Source organism: Gadus morhua, chromosome 4 (assembly GCF_902167405.1).
Source record: "Gadus morhua chromosome 4, gadMor3.0, whole genome shotgun sequence".
Classification (NCBI taxonomy): domain Eukaryota; kingdom Metazoa; phylum Chordata; class Actinopteri; order Gadiformes; family Gadidae; genus Gadus; species Gadus morhua.
In genome coordinates this window covers 18,861,204-18,881,324 of record NC_044051.1, presented here as the reverse complement: position 1 = coordinate 18,881,324, position 20,121 = coordinate 18,861,204, and the positions used below count along the sequence as shown (strand labels likewise).

The 20,121-nt window shown below is 45.7% G+C and overlaps 1 protein-coding gene across 4 annotated transcripts in view; it reads left to right on the top strand.

The window, feature by feature from the left end:
• The first annotated feature begins 87 nt into the window (after window positions 1–87).
• Window positions 88–20,121, top strand: part of LOC115541395 (electrogenic sodium bicarbonate cotransporter 1) — a 31,363-nt gene continuing 11,329 nt past the window's right edge. For 2 of the 4 annotated variants that reach the window (XM_030353089.1, XM_030353091.1), the window contains exons 1-12: window positions 88–402; window positions 5,190–5,263; window positions 5,840–6,016; window positions 10,166–10,298; window positions 11,742–11,902; window positions 12,358–12,525; window positions 13,831–13,907; window positions 16,400–16,557; window positions 16,671–16,758; window positions 17,846–18,000; window positions 18,589–18,705; window positions 19,090–19,264. In XM_030353089.1, the coding sequence (XP_030208949.1) occupies window positions 383–402; window positions 5,190–5,263; window positions 5,840–6,016; window positions 10,166–10,298; window positions 11,742–11,902; window positions 12,358–12,525; window positions 13,831–13,907; window positions 16,400–16,557; window positions 16,671–16,758; window positions 17,846–18,000; window positions 18,589–18,705; window positions 19,090–19,264 (1,503 nt within the window). In that variant the 5' untranslated portion in view covers window positions 88–382. Of the gene's footprint in view, window positions 403–696; window positions 873–5,189; window positions 5,264–5,839; window positions 6,017–10,165; window positions 10,317–11,741; window positions 11,903–12,357; window positions 12,526–13,830; window positions 13,908–16,399; window positions 16,558–16,670; window positions 16,759–17,845; window positions 18,001–18,588; window positions 18,706–19,089; window positions 19,265–20,121 lie in introns of those variants that run through there. The other 2 variants (XM_030353090.1, XM_030353093.1) reach the window with 2 other exon arrangements.

The window sequence follows — 20,121 nt, the reverse complement described above, 5'->3', positions numbered from 1 at the left end:
ACCTCCCCTTTACGCATGCCATGGCGTCACGCTGAAGGAGGGATTGGCACTATATATCGGGACATTTACACGTTGAGCTCAGACCAGAGCCTCTTTATACAGACTTGTTTCTTCACGATAATTCCTCGGACGGTGTTTCTAGAACATGGGCTGCCGGATTATACAAGGTATCAATAGAAGCCGAGGTGTGGGATATACTCGGGGATAGAAAGGTTACTGTAAGGATTGGCATCTTGATCTATGGTACCGACGCGCAACAGCGGCTGAAACTTTAGAAGATAAAGTTTATTAAAAAGTCAGCCAACCTATTGCGCTCCTGCTGGCTCTGAAGTCTGGATCCATGATTTAAAATAGATCATTCTAGAGAGGACACTTGGACAACATGAGTTTGGACAAAACCAAGTAAGTCCCCTATCATATCTACCGGCATATGATCTACATGCCTACTACACCAATGCAATCTTACTTGTCATTTTGTTTTGTAGGCTAGTATTAATCGAATTATTGCTGTATTCGCTCTTTAACCCCGGATTGGAAGTATGGTTGGACGGGGTGGATGAGGATCATGTGCGTAATCTGGTTGTCGAGTTGCGTCCTCTCCGGATAAACACCATGACACCCCCTTCCACCATGTGCTCCGCCCGCACTGTTCTCCATGTAATCCAAGACAGTGTTCTTTTTCCACTAACCACAAAAGAAAAACCACTAGACCTAAAGCATCATCCCTCAGCAACACTACTGGTCCTACCGCCGTTGTACTTTAAGGACTGCTAATCTATTTTCCGAGACCCTGTCATGATGAATTACGTCGACATTAGGATCCCCTAGGAGCTGCCAAAAGTGGTCTTTCGGTTAAATGATCGTGCTATGGGGTATGTGTGTGTGACCTGACCTGTTGCAACGGCTATGCGAACCAAAATGCACTCTGTTTATACGAACGTAGCTTCCTGCATGTTGCATTTGCTCGATAGAAAGTCACTGGAATAATTGCAATAGCTGGGGAGGATTCCCCCGTTGTAGTCACTCACAAGACACGCTGGCGACATTGCATCGGTTTCTGAAACTTCCACGAAACATGCATGGATAGCTGATCGAAATAGTGCATGTTTTGCTGCATGCATTGAGATGTAGCTCCGAAATTGCGCAATGGCATGGAGCCACTGCAAAGAAACGTAGCGTAATTCACGGAACACTGGGCGTCACTGAACTCTGAAGCAGCTTAAGTGGCAGTATGTAGGCTAGCTAGTACCTGCTATTGCCAAGGGACCCTGGCAAGAGATTGTAACAACAGTCCACACTGCGCGTTTACTATAATGCGCCCTAGAATCCTCCAAATATATCTTGACGAGAGTGGTCGACGCACACTTTTTAACCTCGCTGAGATTAAACGGAAACGGTTTGTAAAGACATGCATCTCACTTGGTGTAAGAACGGCAGACGACTGGAAATTAGGATTTATTTCCTCATTCTTCAAATTGTTTTTTGTGGGCTCCCTCTCTTCTTCCTGACTGTCTACAACTGTCTATGTTGTATTGCACAATATTCCTCTATAGCCTATGCCTTGCAGCACAAAGAAAATGTTATTGTGGCCAGGCTTCAGACTGCAAAATTCCAATGCCATGTTATCTCCAACCCTCGGCCCATGGAGGTTTACTTGGGGGTCTTGAGTGAAATGTTGACCCCATTGGTGAGGCTGGGCTCTTACAGGTGAGGCTGGCCCTTCTTACAGGTGAGGCTGGCCCCTCTTACAGGTGAGGCTGGCCCCTCTTACAGGTGAGCCTGGGTCCCCTTACAGGTGAGGCTGGGGCCCCTAGTACAGGGGAGGATGGGCGACTTCTAGAAGTAATGCTTTGGTAGGAAAACCCTCTCCCTGCACTCTATCACCTTTCCAAAGTATACAGATTAATTAACCTCACCTGCCTGAAGCAAGTGAGTTGGTTGGCTTATACCGACCCAATCTGCTGATCACTCGATGAGAGATGCTGCTGTTTGTCCCTCGTTCTGTAGCCTGTCCCCCTTACTGGTCAAACATTGTTCCAGTTTGAACAGTTTATTTAAGGATATACAATTGCCCCGAGCCATGCAGTGTTGAACAACAGAGGCACAAAATCGATGCACAGAATTATAACTGGATATGGGCCGGTGGGTGTTTAACCCGTTTTTAAATTGTAGTTTTTGTTTTGTAACTATTTATATTGTACGGTATATAATGTTTTTAAGTCGTTTTCTGCAACTTCCCTCTGATCATCCAAGATCTAGCTTGGAGCCAAAGCCTCTTCGCTGGCCACTCTCACCTTTTTTACCTGTCCTCTACTCAAGGGATGTCTTTTTGAAACAACTTCTCTTTTTCATTTAGATTTGTGTACATAAATGATCAGTACGATCAGTATAGTCCCTGTATTATTGCGCTTTCCACATGCATCCATATCTTTTCAAACCCTTTCTCTTGCCTTTCAAACTGCGTTTTGTTGCCCTCTGTTGGCATTACGCCCCACATCAGTCCACCAGAATCATACATCGGAAATCCAAGAACTTCATGGAATGCAACTCGTCAGCTGATACTGCCATTAAGTGACAGTCCAGCCAGCATCTTCTTCATAGGGGAGGGAAAACTAGAAAGTGCATTCTCTGGAGAAAATGTTTGGCTGTCTTTGCCAATTGGAACGTTAACAACCTAACATGCTAGCAGGCATGTTCTATAGCATAATTTTGAGCGTGGTCAGCTTAGCTGACTCCAATACCATCTCCTACCTGCCTACTTTGCATTCCTATGGGGAATTGCTGAATCAGCATAACAACATTTTCGTTGTTTGAAATCTTAAAATCTGTAAACCACGCGTGACCAAACATGTCCGTACATTTTGACAATCGGTTAACTGCTGATGCCACTGTAGGAGGAGAGTATGTTTATAACCTCACCCAGACGTGCAAGGGATTGGATAGTCTCACAATTTAAGATTCTAGTCTGATGATAGACTGCCTCAAATCTGGGTCAACGGGGTGTTTTGTTTTCTTTCACTTCATATTTGTATATCCAAGCATGAAACTGGCAAACCAAAATTTGGCTTGCAGCAGCAGAAACACTTTTTGCTTGTAACTGTTTCCAAAAACACTGCAGTCCGGCCACTGTAGAACTACACCGAAAACCCCCTTCTGAAATTGGGGATTATAGTGGGGGAAGATATTCGTAACCAAAGTGAGAATAACATGTGACTCCAACCCTTGCAGTTTTATGGTTCCCGGGCCAGGCGCTGTGCCATCTCCACCCAGAGGTGGGAAGACGGTGGTGGTGGTGATGGTGATGATGGTGCTATAGCATAGTAGGACCTGAGGCGCCAAACGGTTTGTAACACAGAACCATCTGGGAAGTCCTCCATGGGTACTGTTCCGGATAGGGCCAGGCCCTTTCAAAAAATATTTGTCAGGTGATTGGATGAGCCATCTGTCTATCAATGTCTATCATGTAGATCACGTAGTTCCGCGTAGGATGCCGATTGGTCCGAGCCACTGTGATTCGGCCAAAAGCACTTGCCTTGAGGACTGGCAAGATGGATTCTCAGCCATTGATCCTTTACCATTAGTCTGAGGCACACGTACACTTAAAGACAGACCAGCAACAAGACTTTCAGAGGAAGTTGTTGGTTAGCTGATACAGACCTAAAGATTAGACAGAATTAATTAATATTTGGCAGACGTATCACATCACTTTGTAACAAGACGGATGATTGGATCATTCCAACGCTATATTTGTATAAAATAACCTTCAGCTTGATCAGTGATATTTGGTAGGGACAAATCAATGGTTGCATGACTTTGGTACACTAAAGGATACGTCCTTTTCTTGTGGGCATAATCAGGTCAGCGGTGCTTTTGGTTTGTAGAGTGCCAGAGAGAGGAGAACAGTGCAGTCCTGCAGGTCAACAACGCTCTCGACTGGCGGAATGCAGATGAGCTTGCAGCCGCGCTATCAGGGGAAACAAGTTGTTGTATCCTTCCTGAATCTGTTTATATTGTTTGTGTACACCCCCACTCCCACTCAATCTCTAACTAAACGTCCTGTACCTCGGAAGTTTGTCAGTCACAGCAGATTTGAAGGAGAAACCAAAAATAAATGTGTCCAGTTATTGGTATACAGCCATTTTGTTTCCAACCAACCACCCTCTATTGTAGCAGATGATGGAATTTCTGAAAGGTGTGGATCTTTATTAATTTCTTACTTCTTCACTTTATCTACTAAAACAGGCGCAGGCTAAAGGAGGGCATACCCCTTATTTCTTATTTAAAGATGAAAGTATAGCCTGAAGACTTTATTTTGACTGGAGAAACTACATTGCTTCTCATTACTCTGAAGAAGGTGATTGCTGATTGGATTTACCCATTCAACAAAGTTTGCAACCAATTCAGTTTATACTGGTATTGGTTTTATTACATTCTTATCTAATCCATCGCAGCGAATGCTCCCTCTCTCTCTGTTGTGGTACAAACAGAGAGTTGCACGATGCAACACCTTTCAAAGATGCTACCTCCTGAGCTCAAAGTAGATTACACATGTAGATTGAACATTAAAACCACAGTTCTGGCACAGGTTTCCTCTGCTCCACTTCTAAGGCGTGCAATGGGCCTGACGTACAGTAAGTGGCCATGTTTTAACACGCTACGTGACCAAATCAAACTAAAACTTATAGTATCAATTCACATTCCTCCTGATTCTGCCCCCCCATACTGTCACTTAATAACCAAATTTTCCTGCAAACACGCCAATATTTTACAGTATTAAGGAAGTGAGTCAGAATTTCTGGAGGTCGATTCTTCTACCTATAGCCATAGCAATACCAGTGCAACAGGCATAGCAAGAGTAAACAATAGAGACAAAAATGAGGAAAAAGTGGTTTGACTGCCACAGGACAAGGAACTAGAAAAGGAATGGATCACTCTTTACAGTCTGCCGAGACACTCAACCTGAGTCATGTGGCTTGGGTGATGCCAAGCTGGTCTTACGGGGATTGCCAATGCGTACTGTCATTGGACAAACGTGCTGTCCAATATGTGCTGCTTACAACACAATGATTTTCAAGCCTATAGAATTGCAGAAAACTAAGACTTAAAAGGCTGCACATAACCCCCAGTAAACACAGGGTTAAATCAACATTGTATTATTTGTATTAATCACATCTTGGTTCTCGTTGAAGGGTGGAGGATGAAGCAGTCCTGGATAGAGGAGCATCCTTTGTCAAACATGTCTGTGATGAAGAGGAGGTGGAAGGTGAGGTTCTGCGCCCTCTGCTACGGGCTTAAACTATTGACGGATCTGTCCCTCCCTGTAACTTGTTTGCTCGTCCTACTATCTGACCAAGTCTATCACGCCAATTGCTTCCTGGATACATTTACCCATCATTTCCTGTACGCACTGTGGTGCAGGAAGTGATTATGAAGGCAGCGAGAGACAAGTTGGGGAATGCTAAACGTGTTCCATTCTAGTTTTAAATGTCTTTCTCAGTACATGACTTCCTCCATATAAAGTTATGTTTAGTTCTACTCTATTGTGTTGTGTCACACCAAATGCACTGGTATCTTATAGCTACCAGTGCATTTGGTGTAGCTTAAAAATGTTTTTTTTAATGTTATTCATGGGTGATTTGTCAAAATTGTCCATGTAAGAACTTGCAAAGAGCATTTATTTACAGGCTCCCTGATGACTTCAATGGCATGATGCCATACAACTCCTCAAGCTATTGTTTTTAGACCTAACTTATCAGCATCACCGGTTCCCGCCGATGCGTGTCACTTCCTTTCAGTGACCCACAACTCTTTGTGTTGTGCGTGTGCGCCACCCCCGCAGGCCACCACACGGTGTACGTCGGCGTGCACATTCCCAAGAGCTTCCACCGCCGCCGCCGCCACCGTCGCAAGTCCAGCCACAAGGAGCGGCGGGAGAGGCCGGCGGAGCGCAGCGCGGACGACAAGTCGGACGGCGAGGTGGTGGACGAGGCTGCCATCAGCATCCTCAAGCCTCTCAGTGAGTTAACACGATGTGACCGAAACCCCATCTCCCATCCCCCACCCCCCTCTCCCTCTCTGTCACCATACTGCGTGAAGGCGCGGCGACCGTCCCAGCGTCAACACAACTAGACAAACACGAGAGTAAAAAGCGTGTGGTTCTGGAAGTCGGCCAGGCGTGGCTTTACCAGAGCAGAGCAGAGAAGACGCGGTATGAGGCAGAGATGGTGCTCAGCTCAGCCGGTGTAGCCAGTGCAGCAGCTTAAGACTGAACAAGTGCTAACAAATGCTGGACTGTGCTAGCTTAGCCAGAGCAGCATGAGTAAGGCAGTAAGGTCCTCTAAAATGCTCTGACAGTTTTGAGTAACAAGTGGCGGGCTTTTGAATGACTGGGTATGTGTGCGGGAGGTTGCTGGGTGGAGCAGGAGACCCAGGAAGGAAAAGAGAACGGGTGTGACCCCTGGGGAGGGCCTACAGGGAAAAGGCGCAGGCACAGGAACAGCCGATGGTGGTGATTAGAAAGCGGCCGTGGTAAATCGAATAGGCAGCGTTCACCTCTGGTCCTGGGAATGTTGTTGAGGATGTCGTGAGGTCTTTTTTAGGAAGGGAGAAGGCGGTTTGAAAAGGAGATTTGGTGGCTCGGGGGGGGGGGGGCGATTTTTATACTCATTGAGGAAGCATCGTTTGCATATACTGTAACATGATCCTGATCTTTCTCACACTCGGCGTTGAAGGAAAAAAATATGCAAAGTGTGAAAACGGAGCTGTGTCATAATCACAGAGGCTCGAATGAAACCGTGTTTAACAGAGATTAATGTTTCATACAGGAAGAGCAAGCTGAGGTGGGCTAGTGAATTACTTGATCCCGTAGATCATTGTTGTCACACAACGGATCAAATTAAAGTTGAAGAAAGGCATGACGAAAGTGTCTGGAGGTTGGCATTTCCCAGAAAGTCTTAGCAAGAGTTATTTCATTAGTGTTTAAAGTCTGGGTGGCACTGTAGCCAATATAGACCCAATTAGAGCGTCTTGACTCTGCAAGTCCTCCACAGCAGGAGGCCTGCACCTCTTCTAATCCCTCCCCGAGGCAGGCCCCCCGCCTGGCTGTCCTCCGGCCTGCAGCCGCCACTCTGGATGTTTTTTCCAATTTTTGTTCTCCCCTGGAGATGCCGTGTTATGGCTTCGCTATGTTCGTATATTGGTTTCACAGACACACGTCTATGTGGGATACAGTTGAAGGCTTATATAATAGCCATGTGCTAATTCATTACGTTGCTTTATTTCAGTTCACTCCTTGGGAGACATAAATCCTTTTGGTTTTTTGTTTGAAGTAAATTTAACGATTATCATCTGTTAAACCGTTAAACACGTGGCTGTTTCATAAAAGTTTGGTTTCCCACAATAACTCGGAACAGTACGTATGTATAGGTGATTGAGTAATGCAAACAATGAACCGCTCACTTTAGTTCCCTGGCGGTCTCAAACATTCCTCCACAGTTGATTAACACCTTATCGCACACCTGAAGGTATTTTGATCGGTTTAAGTATTTCCCACCACCTAGTTCTTCTGCTTTGCATAGAGCTCTTCTCCGAAAGTCAATGTAGTGTAACACATAAGCGTTTCCTGTCTCCCAGCCAGAGCACTATTTGCCTCCTTACTCAATGCCCACAGCCTACTTGTAGATCCTTGAGTAAAGTGTCTTACCCTTATCTGAATTCACTGTCAGTCGTTGTTTAATAACAGCTGAATGTCTGTTGATTACGGTAAAGTCGCCTATTCATTGATACATTGGTACTGAGAGGGGGGAAATGCTGGATTGGGTGATGATTTGTGTTGATAGCAGGCTCTATGCCAACGATATTCACTCACCGCGACTCTTATAGGTTACTGTGACTTAAAGGTTATGTGTAGCAATTTGGATAGGAACTGAATGAAGGAAGTTTGTACCTCTCAATCAAAAACTCAGTCACTCAATCACACCGACAGTTAAATGATCTCAATCTTGTTGATGTTTTTTTTATTTTTGGGAGAAAATAAAAAATTTACAAGGTTGCGTGCAATAATGACAAAGCATGGGTTTAATTGAGAACGCTGTGTGTGCTGCATTGTGAGCATCATGTGAACATGAGGAAGTTAGCTATGACATCCAAGCTTATTGAAAGCCTATCTTAACAAGAAAGGCCTGAGGCATGTCACTTTGATGTAGAAATTATTACTTTGCTTGAGTTAAAGTTGAAATAAATTAAAGAACAAAAAAGTTTTTTTAATTTGTGTTAACTCTCTTTATCGTAATATCAAACGAGGGCAGACTACAGTGGAACCGGTCAAGCGGGTTCTTTGTGTGTATTCAAATAGACCGGCTAAATGAGGCTATTCTAATTGGGGCTTGCTATGTCAGGATTAAAAGATGCCCGTCACTGTTTGGCCGCATTAACCACCCGCTGCCACGCTCCTCAATGAAATATCCAGCGAGCGGCGTATAAATAGAGCCGTGCCTGGAGCTTAACTGTAATTTACGGACACCTTGGTGGCTCCCAATCCTCTTTGCCTCCGGAGTGGAGTTAATTGCTACGGCACATGGTCGGGACCCTGGGTTGGACGAGGCTGTCAGACCACACTGTGGAAAACTGGAATAGATTGGGCCTGTAACAATGAGAAGATCCATCTCATTGGAAATTGTTCTGATGGTGTTTTGTCATCAAAATTAGGAAACGGCCCCTTATCACAGATGGGTCGTCTTAGGACAAACACGGGTGTCGCTCATAGTGCTAATTATGGGTCCGCTACTTTGATGTACAAGGAGACATGGTACATGGTCTCTTTCTTATCTTCACTAGTTCAGTATACTTCCTTTGCCCTGGTACATAAACCAAGCAGACCTTTGCCTTTCATTTAAAAACTCGTACTACCAAACTGTTTTGTGTGCCAGAAATATTTTATGTCCCAATGCATAGTTTGGAAAATGCAGTATGCCAAAAATACCAGGATGTTGTACTGCATCCGGTCGCATATCACAGTATGCAAGCCAGCATGCTTTAGGCTATTCACAATCCTCTGCGCAGCAGAAGATATGTCGACTGAGCCTGTGAAATCACCTGTAGTATGTCCCAATATATGACTATCCTGGTGCAACAGTTTGTGCTTTGTAAGGGTAGCTGCAGTACAGACTACAAGTACAAAGAAAAAGTTTAATTGGGAACACAGCCCTAGTGTGATTAGTGAGGCCTGTGTTTATCCTACGATGCCTATGGGGTCTCTTCAGAACTCTATTGAGACCTACAAAGTATTTGATTGTATCCTCATATGAACTAGGTGTCAGATTCCTAGTGTGTAGAAGTTTCCTAAAGAGTTTTGATATCAGGGAGGAAAGCAGACTATCTTGTAGGTGTATACATTGCTCTGGTGTTTACTTTTCAATTTTATTAAAAAAAGAAAATTGTAGGTAGATGATATACTTCCAGTGAACAACAGTCTCTTAAAAGCCATACAATAACAGTACAGGCAGGTCACAACATGTGTGGATAGAAGCAGACATTCTAAACGCACATAGCTTACAAAGAGCTGATTGTTAAACAACAAGGTAGCTGATCTCCAGTAGCCTTGTGGATATTAAATATCGCTGCCTGAACATTTTTGGGAGTAGAAGATATACATTTCTTAATTATAGTGGGCACACTGTTTCAGCAACACTTGAACCCACATTTAATCCCAGACCACCATGTTCTGCTCTCGACTTGAGGTGAATGACTTGATTGAGATTCCCACAGAAGCATGCTGTACACGCTCCGTGCATTGTTCAGAACTTTAAACGGTTACACTCTTCAATTAAGGTACATTAATGAAGCATTAATTCACGTTAGTTAATTTAGCTTAAGTAATAACAAGCATTAACTTAATTAATTAACAGTTAACTTATGGTCTGGTAATCATTTACTAATGGTGTTCCCCTTATCTTAGGTTATGGGGTTAATGCTAACTAAGGTATTCATTTAAACATTATTTAAAGGTTAGCCATGCTCCATGTTATACTAATGCTATATAATAATGCTTATTACTTCATTAACTAAAGATAATTAACAGTTCATTAATGTACCTTTTTATTTAAAAGGGTTATCCTTTTAGCTGATGTCCTCCATCTATGCCTCATTCCCCCCCCTCCCTCCCCAGTCACCCCGGCCGAGAGGATCCGGTTCATCCTGGGCGAGGAAGACGACGGTCCCCTGCCCCCGCAGCTCTTCACCGAGCTGGACGAGCTGCTGGCCGTGGACGGGCAGGAGATGGAGTGGAAGGAGACCGCCAGGTGAGCCCGCCAAGCTAGGTGTGTGCCCCCCCCCCCCCCTCTCACACACGCGCGCGCGCACACACACACACACACTCACTGACGCACAAGCACTCCACAATGGACCCACTGTGATGCGAAATGCAATGAGGATGCCCCTCCGTCACTGGGGATGATCCCTTGGTTTAAAGCGCTGACATCAGCACATGTTATTATTGATTTAGATATCATAGGACAAATGTGTCTGTCTGCACTGGGTTACACAGTTACATTGACATCACCAAACTGGAATTCCATTCATAAGTCAACTTTTAATTCATGCACCTGGGCTGGATTTCTTCGTTTTACTGGCAATTTAAAAACAGAAATAGATTGACATGCGTATGGCTATGTGTATTTCAAACCTACTACATGGGTAGCATTAATGATGTGGTCCTCTGAGGTCTCGGCGTCCCTCCCTTACGGAGGGAAGGTAAGCGAGGCCTCTTACCTTCAGGTAAACCAGGCCCTTGCTGGTCCGGCCCCCTCCTCACATGGTGCTGGTCAGTGGCCTGTGGAACAGAGTCAAAGGACACTGGACCCAGCCAGAGGAAACCCCATCCCCAGGCCCGGGAGAATGGGCCCTTTGTAGTGGTGACATTTATAAAGGAAGCGCCGGACAGCCTTGGCTCTCCCCTCACCTGACTACCGTCGTCTTATCTCGAGCCTGTGCTATGTGTAGCTTGTGACGTGTTCTGCATCGCTTTCTGTTTTAAAATAGTCTAAAATGCATGGGAGTTTGTGATTTAAATGAAACCCGTTGTCCATGAGGATAGGAAAGGTTTTTATTTTTTTATTTTAGGATTAATTTGTTTGGTAGGAAAAAAATCTTTAAGCGGAAGTGTTTGCCGCAGAGTAAACATGCAGCCTAATGTAGGCTGAGAGATTAGCTTATCTCTGTGTGGTCTGAGAGTACCTGAAAAGTGTCTGGGCTCGGGAAACTGCCTCTATCTACAGCCTTAAGATTAGTTTGTTTCCTGGATATTCTGTCCTACTAGCCCCATTAAGTTCCTTTTCAGCACTGACCGATTCACGTGTCAAATCCGTGAACCCTTTTTTCCCCAGCCAAACTTCCCTATTTGCTGTGGAAATATTCAGCATTTCCCTGTGTGGTGGACTCAGTGATATAGCAGCCATTCAGATTAGGCCGTGGTCAAAATAAAACTTTGACTATTTCATAAGGTTCACCAAATGAAACGTGTCAATTTGTGTGACGCATCACATGTTCTGACAAATCTACTCAAGTAAGTCGCTTTGAATAAAAGCGCCTAAATGAAAATGTAAAATGCATCATCTTCACATGATAAAGATCATAGAAAGTGCACAAAATTAAGCACCTTCACCTTATAAAATCATAAATGGCTATATCTGGGGCCTCTTCTTCCAGTTAGTATAATAATCACCCCTGTGTCCTCCCCCATCCAGGTGGATCAAGTTTGAGGAGAAGGTGGAGGAGGGGGGCGAGCGTTGGAGCAAGCCCCACGTGGCAACGCTGTCCCTGCACAGCCTGATGGAGCTGAAGACCTGCATCGAGACAGGCACCATCCTGCTGGACCTGGAGGCCTCAACGCTGCCCCAGATCGTGGGTGAGTCCCAGCTTGGGGCAAGGACCGATGTTCACAACCTTTCAATTTATTGAGTTTACATTTTCAAATGTAAATCGCTTTTATCCAAAGCGACTTGCAACAAGTACATTTGTCAGAAGAAAGAGAAATGACAACAATATATCGCTGTCGGTACAGTAAAGATATTCATAGAAACGAGTGCCAAGCACTTACAATTGCTATGTTCAAATAGGAGTTCACAGTGAGTTCTAAGCCAATGTCCGTACTGTGTTTGAGTCCCAGCTGAGTGGTGGTGGTTTGATCCCCAGTGTCTATAGTCTTGCTGTAAGGCCCTCCTTGCTTGGTAGTGACTTGTAACTTAAAAAAAACCCACTCTAAGTTGTTTCAGAGAGAAGGGTTTGATATCTGACAAAATTATACTTTTTTGTTATCAAGTTTTGATGCTTTCTTTTTTTCCATCTTTCTCCATCTGACAGAAATTATCACCGATGGCGACCAGCTGAAGCCAGACCTGAAGGAGAAGATCATGTACACGTTGCTACGGAAACACCGACACCAGACCAAGAAGTCAAACCTCCGCTCTCTTGCTGACATCGGCAAAACGGTTTCCAGCGCTAGTCGGCTGTTTTCCAACCAGGAGAACGGTAATTTGAACGCATAGCCTTATCTTGCCCTTTACTCTGACAAGATGTGGGAGAGAAAACAACCATTATTTAAATACATTCCACCATTTAACTTGACAATCAAGATCGATTTTAGCAGTTTTGTTTAGTAGAAGCTCAAGGTATTAAATCTAGCACTACAAACTTTCATCAACAGTTTACATTTTCTTTGTCCCCTTTTTCTATCTATCTCATGATTTCCTATCTATCTTTAAACATGGGTACTAAAACTTTCTGCCTGTTTTGTTTTTAAACTCTTCCTCTATTCTCTTCTTCTTTTTCTGCGCTCATTTCCTCTCTTGCTTGGTGCCTGCCCCTCCTTTCCCCCGTTGTCGTTGAACTTCTGTGTGGAAGCCCGCAGTACTCTTGAGTCCCCTGGGCCTTGTGAGGAACCATGCGATGGGGCCTTCAGGAGGTCTAGCATGGGATACGTCTGTAAGTCGGGACCCCCTCCTCTGGATGTAGTATAGCCACAAATGCTAACCAAAAGGAGCCTTTGAAATAATAATAAATAATACAAATTATTATAGTAGTAGAAATAATTTGAATAATTATTAAATCTTAATTCCTATTAATATTATGGAATGATAACGATGCCTTTTTAATATAACTACTATAAGGTTCTAAGGAGGTTGTCGGAGCATAAGAGCATCTGCTGTTTTAGGTTTGAGCTGAGCTGAAATCGATGCTATAGAACATGAAACAACTAAAAGTACTTTACTACCACTAAATATAAGGAAAAGCTTTCTCGTTGCCACAGTTTTTACTTCTCTCTTTTCTCCTAAAAAACACGTGGGTGCTTTTGCGTGTGTTTTCTTGCAAAGGACCCAGGTGATGCTCTACATTACAGGTCTGAAGTGAAAAGCTTCCTTGCGTCACATTAGATGACCTTTCATCCTAAGAAAGGGCCTGGAAGATGTTTGGTCGCTTCTCATATCACATCAATCCAGATGATTCTGGTATAAATTTATAAATGACAAAACTTGTGATGATCAGCATATAGCGGCTTGGCCGTGTGTTTATGGCCCAGCCTGTATCGTAGCCCACCGTGTCAGATCGATATGACCTTGGCTGAACGTCAGAGCAATGCCTTCAGTTCTGTGGAAGTCTCTGACTACAAGAAGTCTGACCTCACCGCAAAGCACAGTCACTGTTTGTTTATATCGTCATGAATATTGTTAACACAAACGACCCTGGAATATCCTGATACCATTCTAAGGCCGCACTGCCCCTGTAACCTCCAGTATCTGTGGTGATTTTACTGTTCTATTTCCTCTACCACCGCAGGTAGTCCCACCACCACCCATCGCAACGCCACCTCAAGCAGCCTCAGTGACTTCTCAGAGAAGGCTGAACGGGACCAGGTATGCTTGTCTTTCTTTTCCTCCATGTTTTTTTTTGCAGTTCCACAAAGTCAGTCCCCCCCCGGCGCGGTCGTCATCACCCCCGTCACGCTAAGTCTGCTCGGCCGGGGCTCAGAGCTCATGCACAAGGCCAGAGCTGTGCAGAGGTCAACCTCTGAGTGTGTATACATGAGTTGGTAGCCGGTGACGGTGCTGGAAAGCCACACTCCGAAAGATAAGATTCCTCACACTCTCCCTGCTGGGTAAACACAGGGTGGAAACGGGACAAGCGTATCTCCAGTGATTACCTCTATCGCCAAATTCCCACTGCTGCTCTCCCAAACAATGTTTCTTACATCAACGCCAGGGGCTTGTTTATTGCCTTATTAATATTACTAGAGTTTTCGCCAGGATATGTTTTTCACACATACGGCTCATCAGGAGAATATCAGGACTTACACGTGTGTCTGAAAGAAGCTAGTGTGTGAGCTTTTGATTATAAAATTTGTCAATTTATGGCAACAGGGGTAATTGTTCAATGGAAAGTGTAGTATACTATGCATGCAAATCAATTATTAAACATCTTTAACTGTTATTCAGGGTTGAAAAGTGCATTGACGTTTTCAAATGCAAGGCAACTACTATTGGTTAGTTGAAAATAATAATCATTATTGAGATTAAACATCTCTTCCAGTGTCCTGGCTAGGGCCCGACCGATATTGATTTTTGAGTGCCGATGCCAATTATTTTCAGAGAAAAATTACGATTACGATTTAATCGGCCGATTAAAAAAAAAAAAAAGCATATAAAACTTAGTTTTTGATACCTTTAATATACTTTAAACACTTTTGACGAATATGTGAATTGAATGCAGAACCTTTGAGTGTTTTAGAATACATTTACAGTCAAAAATGAGTGTAATGTAAAATGTAAAATAAATAACTAACTCCCAATGTGCTGCGCTCGTGAGCAGTGACTAACACGTGCGTGCTGAGCAGTATGGTCTCACCGTTAGAGTCTACAGTATCACAAATTAACATGGCCTGGGACCTAAAGAAAAACAGGCACAACATGCTCAAACAACGCGTCTTGTGTACATTGGTGAGGTGAGCGCGCAGCTGCCTGAGCGAGCGTGCTTTCATGTTGTACGGTAAAATTCAATCTCCTCTTTTTTACTCCAGCTAAAGTTGTTAGTTAGCAAGGCAAATAGGAGCGCAATCTGCAGGATACTAAGCGCAATAAGATTAAAAAAAATAAATAATAATAATAAAAATCGGTTGTAATCGGCGTCTTTTTGGCCGATGCCGATTATTTTCAAAAAGGCTATAATCGGCCGATTAAATTGGCAGGCCGATGAATCGGTGGGGCCCTAGTCCTGGCCAAGACTGGCAGCAGTAGCCTACAGTCACACATAGCATACACACAAAACATAAGAAAAATAAAACAACTAAAACAGTCCACAGGGGGGATATCAATATCGCAAGACTTTTGGGGAGGCTCAAGGAGGAAAAAGTAATATTACGTTTGAGCAACAAAGTGTACAGACATTTCGGGAGGCTCAAGGAGGAGAGTAATGTTGCATTTGAGCAACAAAGTGTAGTCTTGTGGTGGACTCTATAGATGTTATTCGTCATACTATTTCATTGACATGTTTTCGTTCTGTGTTATAGGGACACTGTCTCTTTAAGAATCACGTGACGTCTGTGTTGATATGCCGGTCGGCGCAATGTTTGAATTTAACGGTTTTTATATGACAAAATGAACGACCCGCCGTTGCTTGTTGAGGTGAGAAATTGTCTCTTCCCTTATTTTATCGCAATTTATACAGTCTACAGACAGAACGTGTTACCTGGGAGAGTTTGTCGACGGGGGAGTAGTTCTGTTTAAAAAGAAAACGTCTTACCTGGGCGAATGTCGCTGGGGTGTGTGTGCGCTTGCGTGTGTTTTTTAACCTGCGTGTGTGTCGACGGCAGAGCCGTTATGTTAAAAAACATAATGAATGTCTTACCTGCCCGAGTGTCGCTGAGGTGTGTGCATGTGTGTTCTTACCTGCGTGTGTTTCGCTGGCTAAGCCGTAAAGCTGTGTGTGTGTGTGTGTGTGTGTGTGTGTGTGTGTGTGTGTGTGTGTGTGTGTGTGTCGCTGCCTTTGTCTTGACGTGTGTGTGTGTGTGTGTCGCTGCCTTTGTCTTGACGTGTGTGTGTGTGTGTGTCGCTGCCTTTGTCTTGACGTGTGTGTGTGTGTGTGTCGCTGCCTTTGTCTTGACGTGTGTGTGTGTGTGTGTGTGTGTGTGTGTGTGTGCGTTTCCATGTATGTTTGTGCGTGTGTGTGCTTGGCACATGCGCACATGAGTAACTGGTGCGACATGCCTGCTATTACCGTAGCAAGTTATACAATATTACAGCCAGACGTTGTAGCCTCAAACTCAAGCAGTGTGTGTGTGTGTGTGTGTGTGTGTGTGTGTGTGTGTGTGTGTGTGTGTTTCTACTAACCCTCCCTATGCTCTGGTCTCCAGGCGAAGAACAAGTTCATGAAGAAGCTGCCCCGGGACGCGGAGGCCTCCAACGTGCTGGTGGGAGAGGTGGACTTCCTGGAGACCCCCTTCGTAGCCTTCGTGCGTCTCCAGCAGGCGGTCATGCTGGGGACCCTGACGGAGGTCCCGGTGCCAACCAGGTAAGGCAGGAGCCGGAGGAACCCCCGCCCTGGCCCCTAGCGCCACGTGGGGACGGCGTGGTCGGTGAGTCCGGTGCCCTGATTCGTGTTCTGTCCCTCTTGGTGGTGTTCAGGTTCCTGTTCGTTCTCCTTGGGCCGAAGGGGAAGGCCAAGTCGTACCATGAGATCGGGCGGGCCATCGCTACCCTGATGTCAGACGAGGTAACCCCGGGAGTCTCAAGTACTTTGCTCTGATTGTGGATATGGGGTTGAGTGACGGCTCGGTATGGACCTTGGAGAGGAGTGAGGCGTGTTATTTACCTCACAAAGTAATCTTTAGGCCCCGTCTGAGGTTTTCGGTACTTTTGACACACTCGTAACATGGACGCAATAAAAAGTTTCATAACAATTCCTGTTGAGTTGATAAGGCATTGATGAGGGCATGTTAACCCTTTGTGGTGGATTTGACGCAAACGGTTATCGGGTGGTGAAATGAATATATTGAAAATCCTTGGAATTCCTTTTGCAGTCAGGAGGGCTCCTCCTCATGAGGATGTAAAGCCCTGATTATAATCTAAAGTTGCTGACTTGTGTTTCCTGATTTTGGGACATACCGTCCATGGTTAATATCATTTCTCTCTGCTCCCCTGGCATGTGTTGTGCTTCCACAGTCCGTTCTGTGGACCCTCGTGTACGCACATCTCGTCTGTGTGCGTTCAGGAAGAGCCTTCACCTTTAGTGAACCCTCCTTTCCAGTGGTAGCGAGGAAGGACCAACAGCCTGTACTCCCCCTTTCCGCATAACACCAGCTGCCGCTGGCCTAGTAGGGTTCCCACGTGGTTCCCTTCTCCTCCTCCCACCTTCAGCTCCCTACTCCCTCCAGCCCCCTCCTCTCTCCAGCGCCCTACACCTCCTCCTCCCTCCGCCTCTCCTCTCCCTCCCTCCTCCCTGCTCCCCCAATGCCATCTCCTGCTCCCCTCAGCTCCAGCTCCCTGCTCGTCTAGCTCCCTGCTCCCCTCTCCCCTTCATCTCCTGACGCAGGATCACAGTGTTTCCTATGATGTTTTGGTCCAGGATTTCCTCCAGTTAAAGTTTAACGAAGCGTGGGTTTTCCTAGCACAGTTTGGCAACAGAGATAAGGCTTTGAGAGGTCGAACCCAAGGGGGCGGCCTGGTGTTGTGGTGTTTGTCTCTGTGGCCCCGGCTCCATGCTGTGGTGTCATAGGTAGAGGGGTTAGGGGAGGTGGGGTGGTTGTCGGGGATGATCTGTTGCTCAGGTGTTTTTCCTCTTCGGGTGTTTTGGGGGCCAGGTGTTCCACGACATCGCCTACAAGGCCAAGGACCGGCAGGACCTGCTGGCCGGCATCGAGGAGTTCCTGGATGAGGTCATCGTCCTGCCGCCAGGGGAGTGGGACCCGGACATTCGGATAGAGCCGCCCAAGTCCGTCCCCTCCGCAGACAAGAGGTAGGGCTTCACCTTTCACCTCAGTTCCACCATGGGGCCTCATCATTCATCGTCATTTTGTAGTGTTTTGTTGTATCATTTAATTTAATTTATTTATCAAAATCTATTTTTTGCGATGACCCTTTGCTATGTAGAAAGTTGTCCGCTGTAACGTTCAGCCAATGACGTCATAGCTTAGCTCCCCTTGTTTGACAATAAAAGGAGTGAAGGGTCAACTGTTTGTGAGTGAACACCACTCACACACTGCTCGGGATACGCCCACTTTTCCAGGAGCCAATCCTGAAGGATCAATAACGTCCCTCCTCCATTTTCTTCCCGCCATAACTTTCCTGTTTGTTAGAAAATGAGTCGTATTATGTTTACGTTATTAATCCGAAAATAACTGACATCTCACATTTGCCAAGGATCATATGACCATAAACACAATTATATTTCAAGTATAATAAAAAACATAAATAAAATATATTATATAAATAAATTGTACAGAAATCCCATTACATTTTCATTACAAAATGACATGCAGTGTCATTTTCAGAACCCCTTCAAGGCTAATACGAAATAACCAGGATGTCCGTGTTGTGTTCCCAGGAAGCACAACTACGCCGCCGTGGAGATGCCCCCGATGAACGGAGACACGCCCCACGACATGGGCCCCGGGGGGGGCGGGGGGCACGAGGTCGGGGAGGAGCTGCAGTGCACCAGGCGGTAAGGAACTAACCCTCCTCCTGCTCCTCATGCACCTCCTGCTCCAGACCCTTCAAAGAGGACTACAGGTGGACCTGGGGACGGGTCTGCTGGATGGTGTGAGGTCTTCCTTGTGTGTTCAAGGACCTCTAGTCCTCGACCAGGTGTGAGGTTGAGGGTTGCTCGTAGGCTTGTCAACATCACACCTGGGCGGAATCCTGAGACCAACCAGTCATGCCTGACTAGAGCTCTCGTGTTAGTGTGTTTGTGTGTGTGTGTGTGTGTGTGTGTGTGTGTGTGTGTGTGTGTGTGTGTGTGTGTGTGTGTGTGTGTGTGTGTTGGGTTTTCTGGTTATGTGTGTGTGTATTCTGGGTTGTGTATGCTAAGATCTATGGTTGTCTTAAGGTTTTGCGGGGGCCTGATTCTGGACGTCAAACGGAAGCTGCCGTTCTTTGCGAGCGACTTCTACGATGCACTGCACATCCAGACTCTGTCCACCATCTTGTTCATCTACCTGGGCACCGTCACCAATGCCATCACGTTTGGCGGGTTGCTAGGTGACGCTACGGACAACATGCAGGTCAGTTGGCCCTCTTCATCCACAGTGGTTCTGTCTTTCGGCACTGGTGTCATAGTTGTGTGGTCCTGGTCGATTATGGGCTCTCTGCATGTTAAATTGTAAATGGACTGCATAAATATACGGCGGTTTTCTAACCAGTTGCCACTCAAAGCACTTTATCGCCTAACATTCACGCATTCATACAGCCATTCACACACCGACGGTGGTGTCAGCCATGCAAGGCGACAGTCAGCTCGTCGGGAGCAGGTAGGGTTAGAGGCGTCTTGCTCAGGGATACCTAGACACTCAGCCAGGAAGAGCCGGGGATCGATCTAGCAACCCTCCGGTTACAAGCCAACCTGCTCTACCTCCTCGGCCACATGCCTTGTTCTGGTTCTGTCTTTGGGCACTAGTGTCATGGAGTTGTGGTCTCGGTCGACGACGGGAACACTGCGTGTTCTACACACCAGCCATCAAGAGGCATACGTTGTCTCATCATGTCATCCTTGCCAGCAACCGTCCACTCTGTCCCCGCTTCACTCTGCATCATGAGCCCGTGTCAGGGGGAATTAGCTGGCCTCTAAATAACCCGCCAGCCAGATTACAGGAGCCTTCGTAAGGCTTGTTATGGCTGCAGCTCGACCTGACCCAGCAGCCTCTTCTAACTGCTTACTCATGTGTCCGCTCCCCCTACACATTGTGTCCTCCGGCCCCTGCAGCGGCCCTGGCTGTTAACACTCCTATGTAGCATGGGGCATGTGGGGGTTATCTTCACTAGTTTCAGTCTACCAATATGTGCCCTGGTACCTAGAAGGAGTGTTAAGAGCCAGGCCTGGCACGCATGCGTGCGTGCGCGTGTGAGGGCGTGCGTGTGCGTG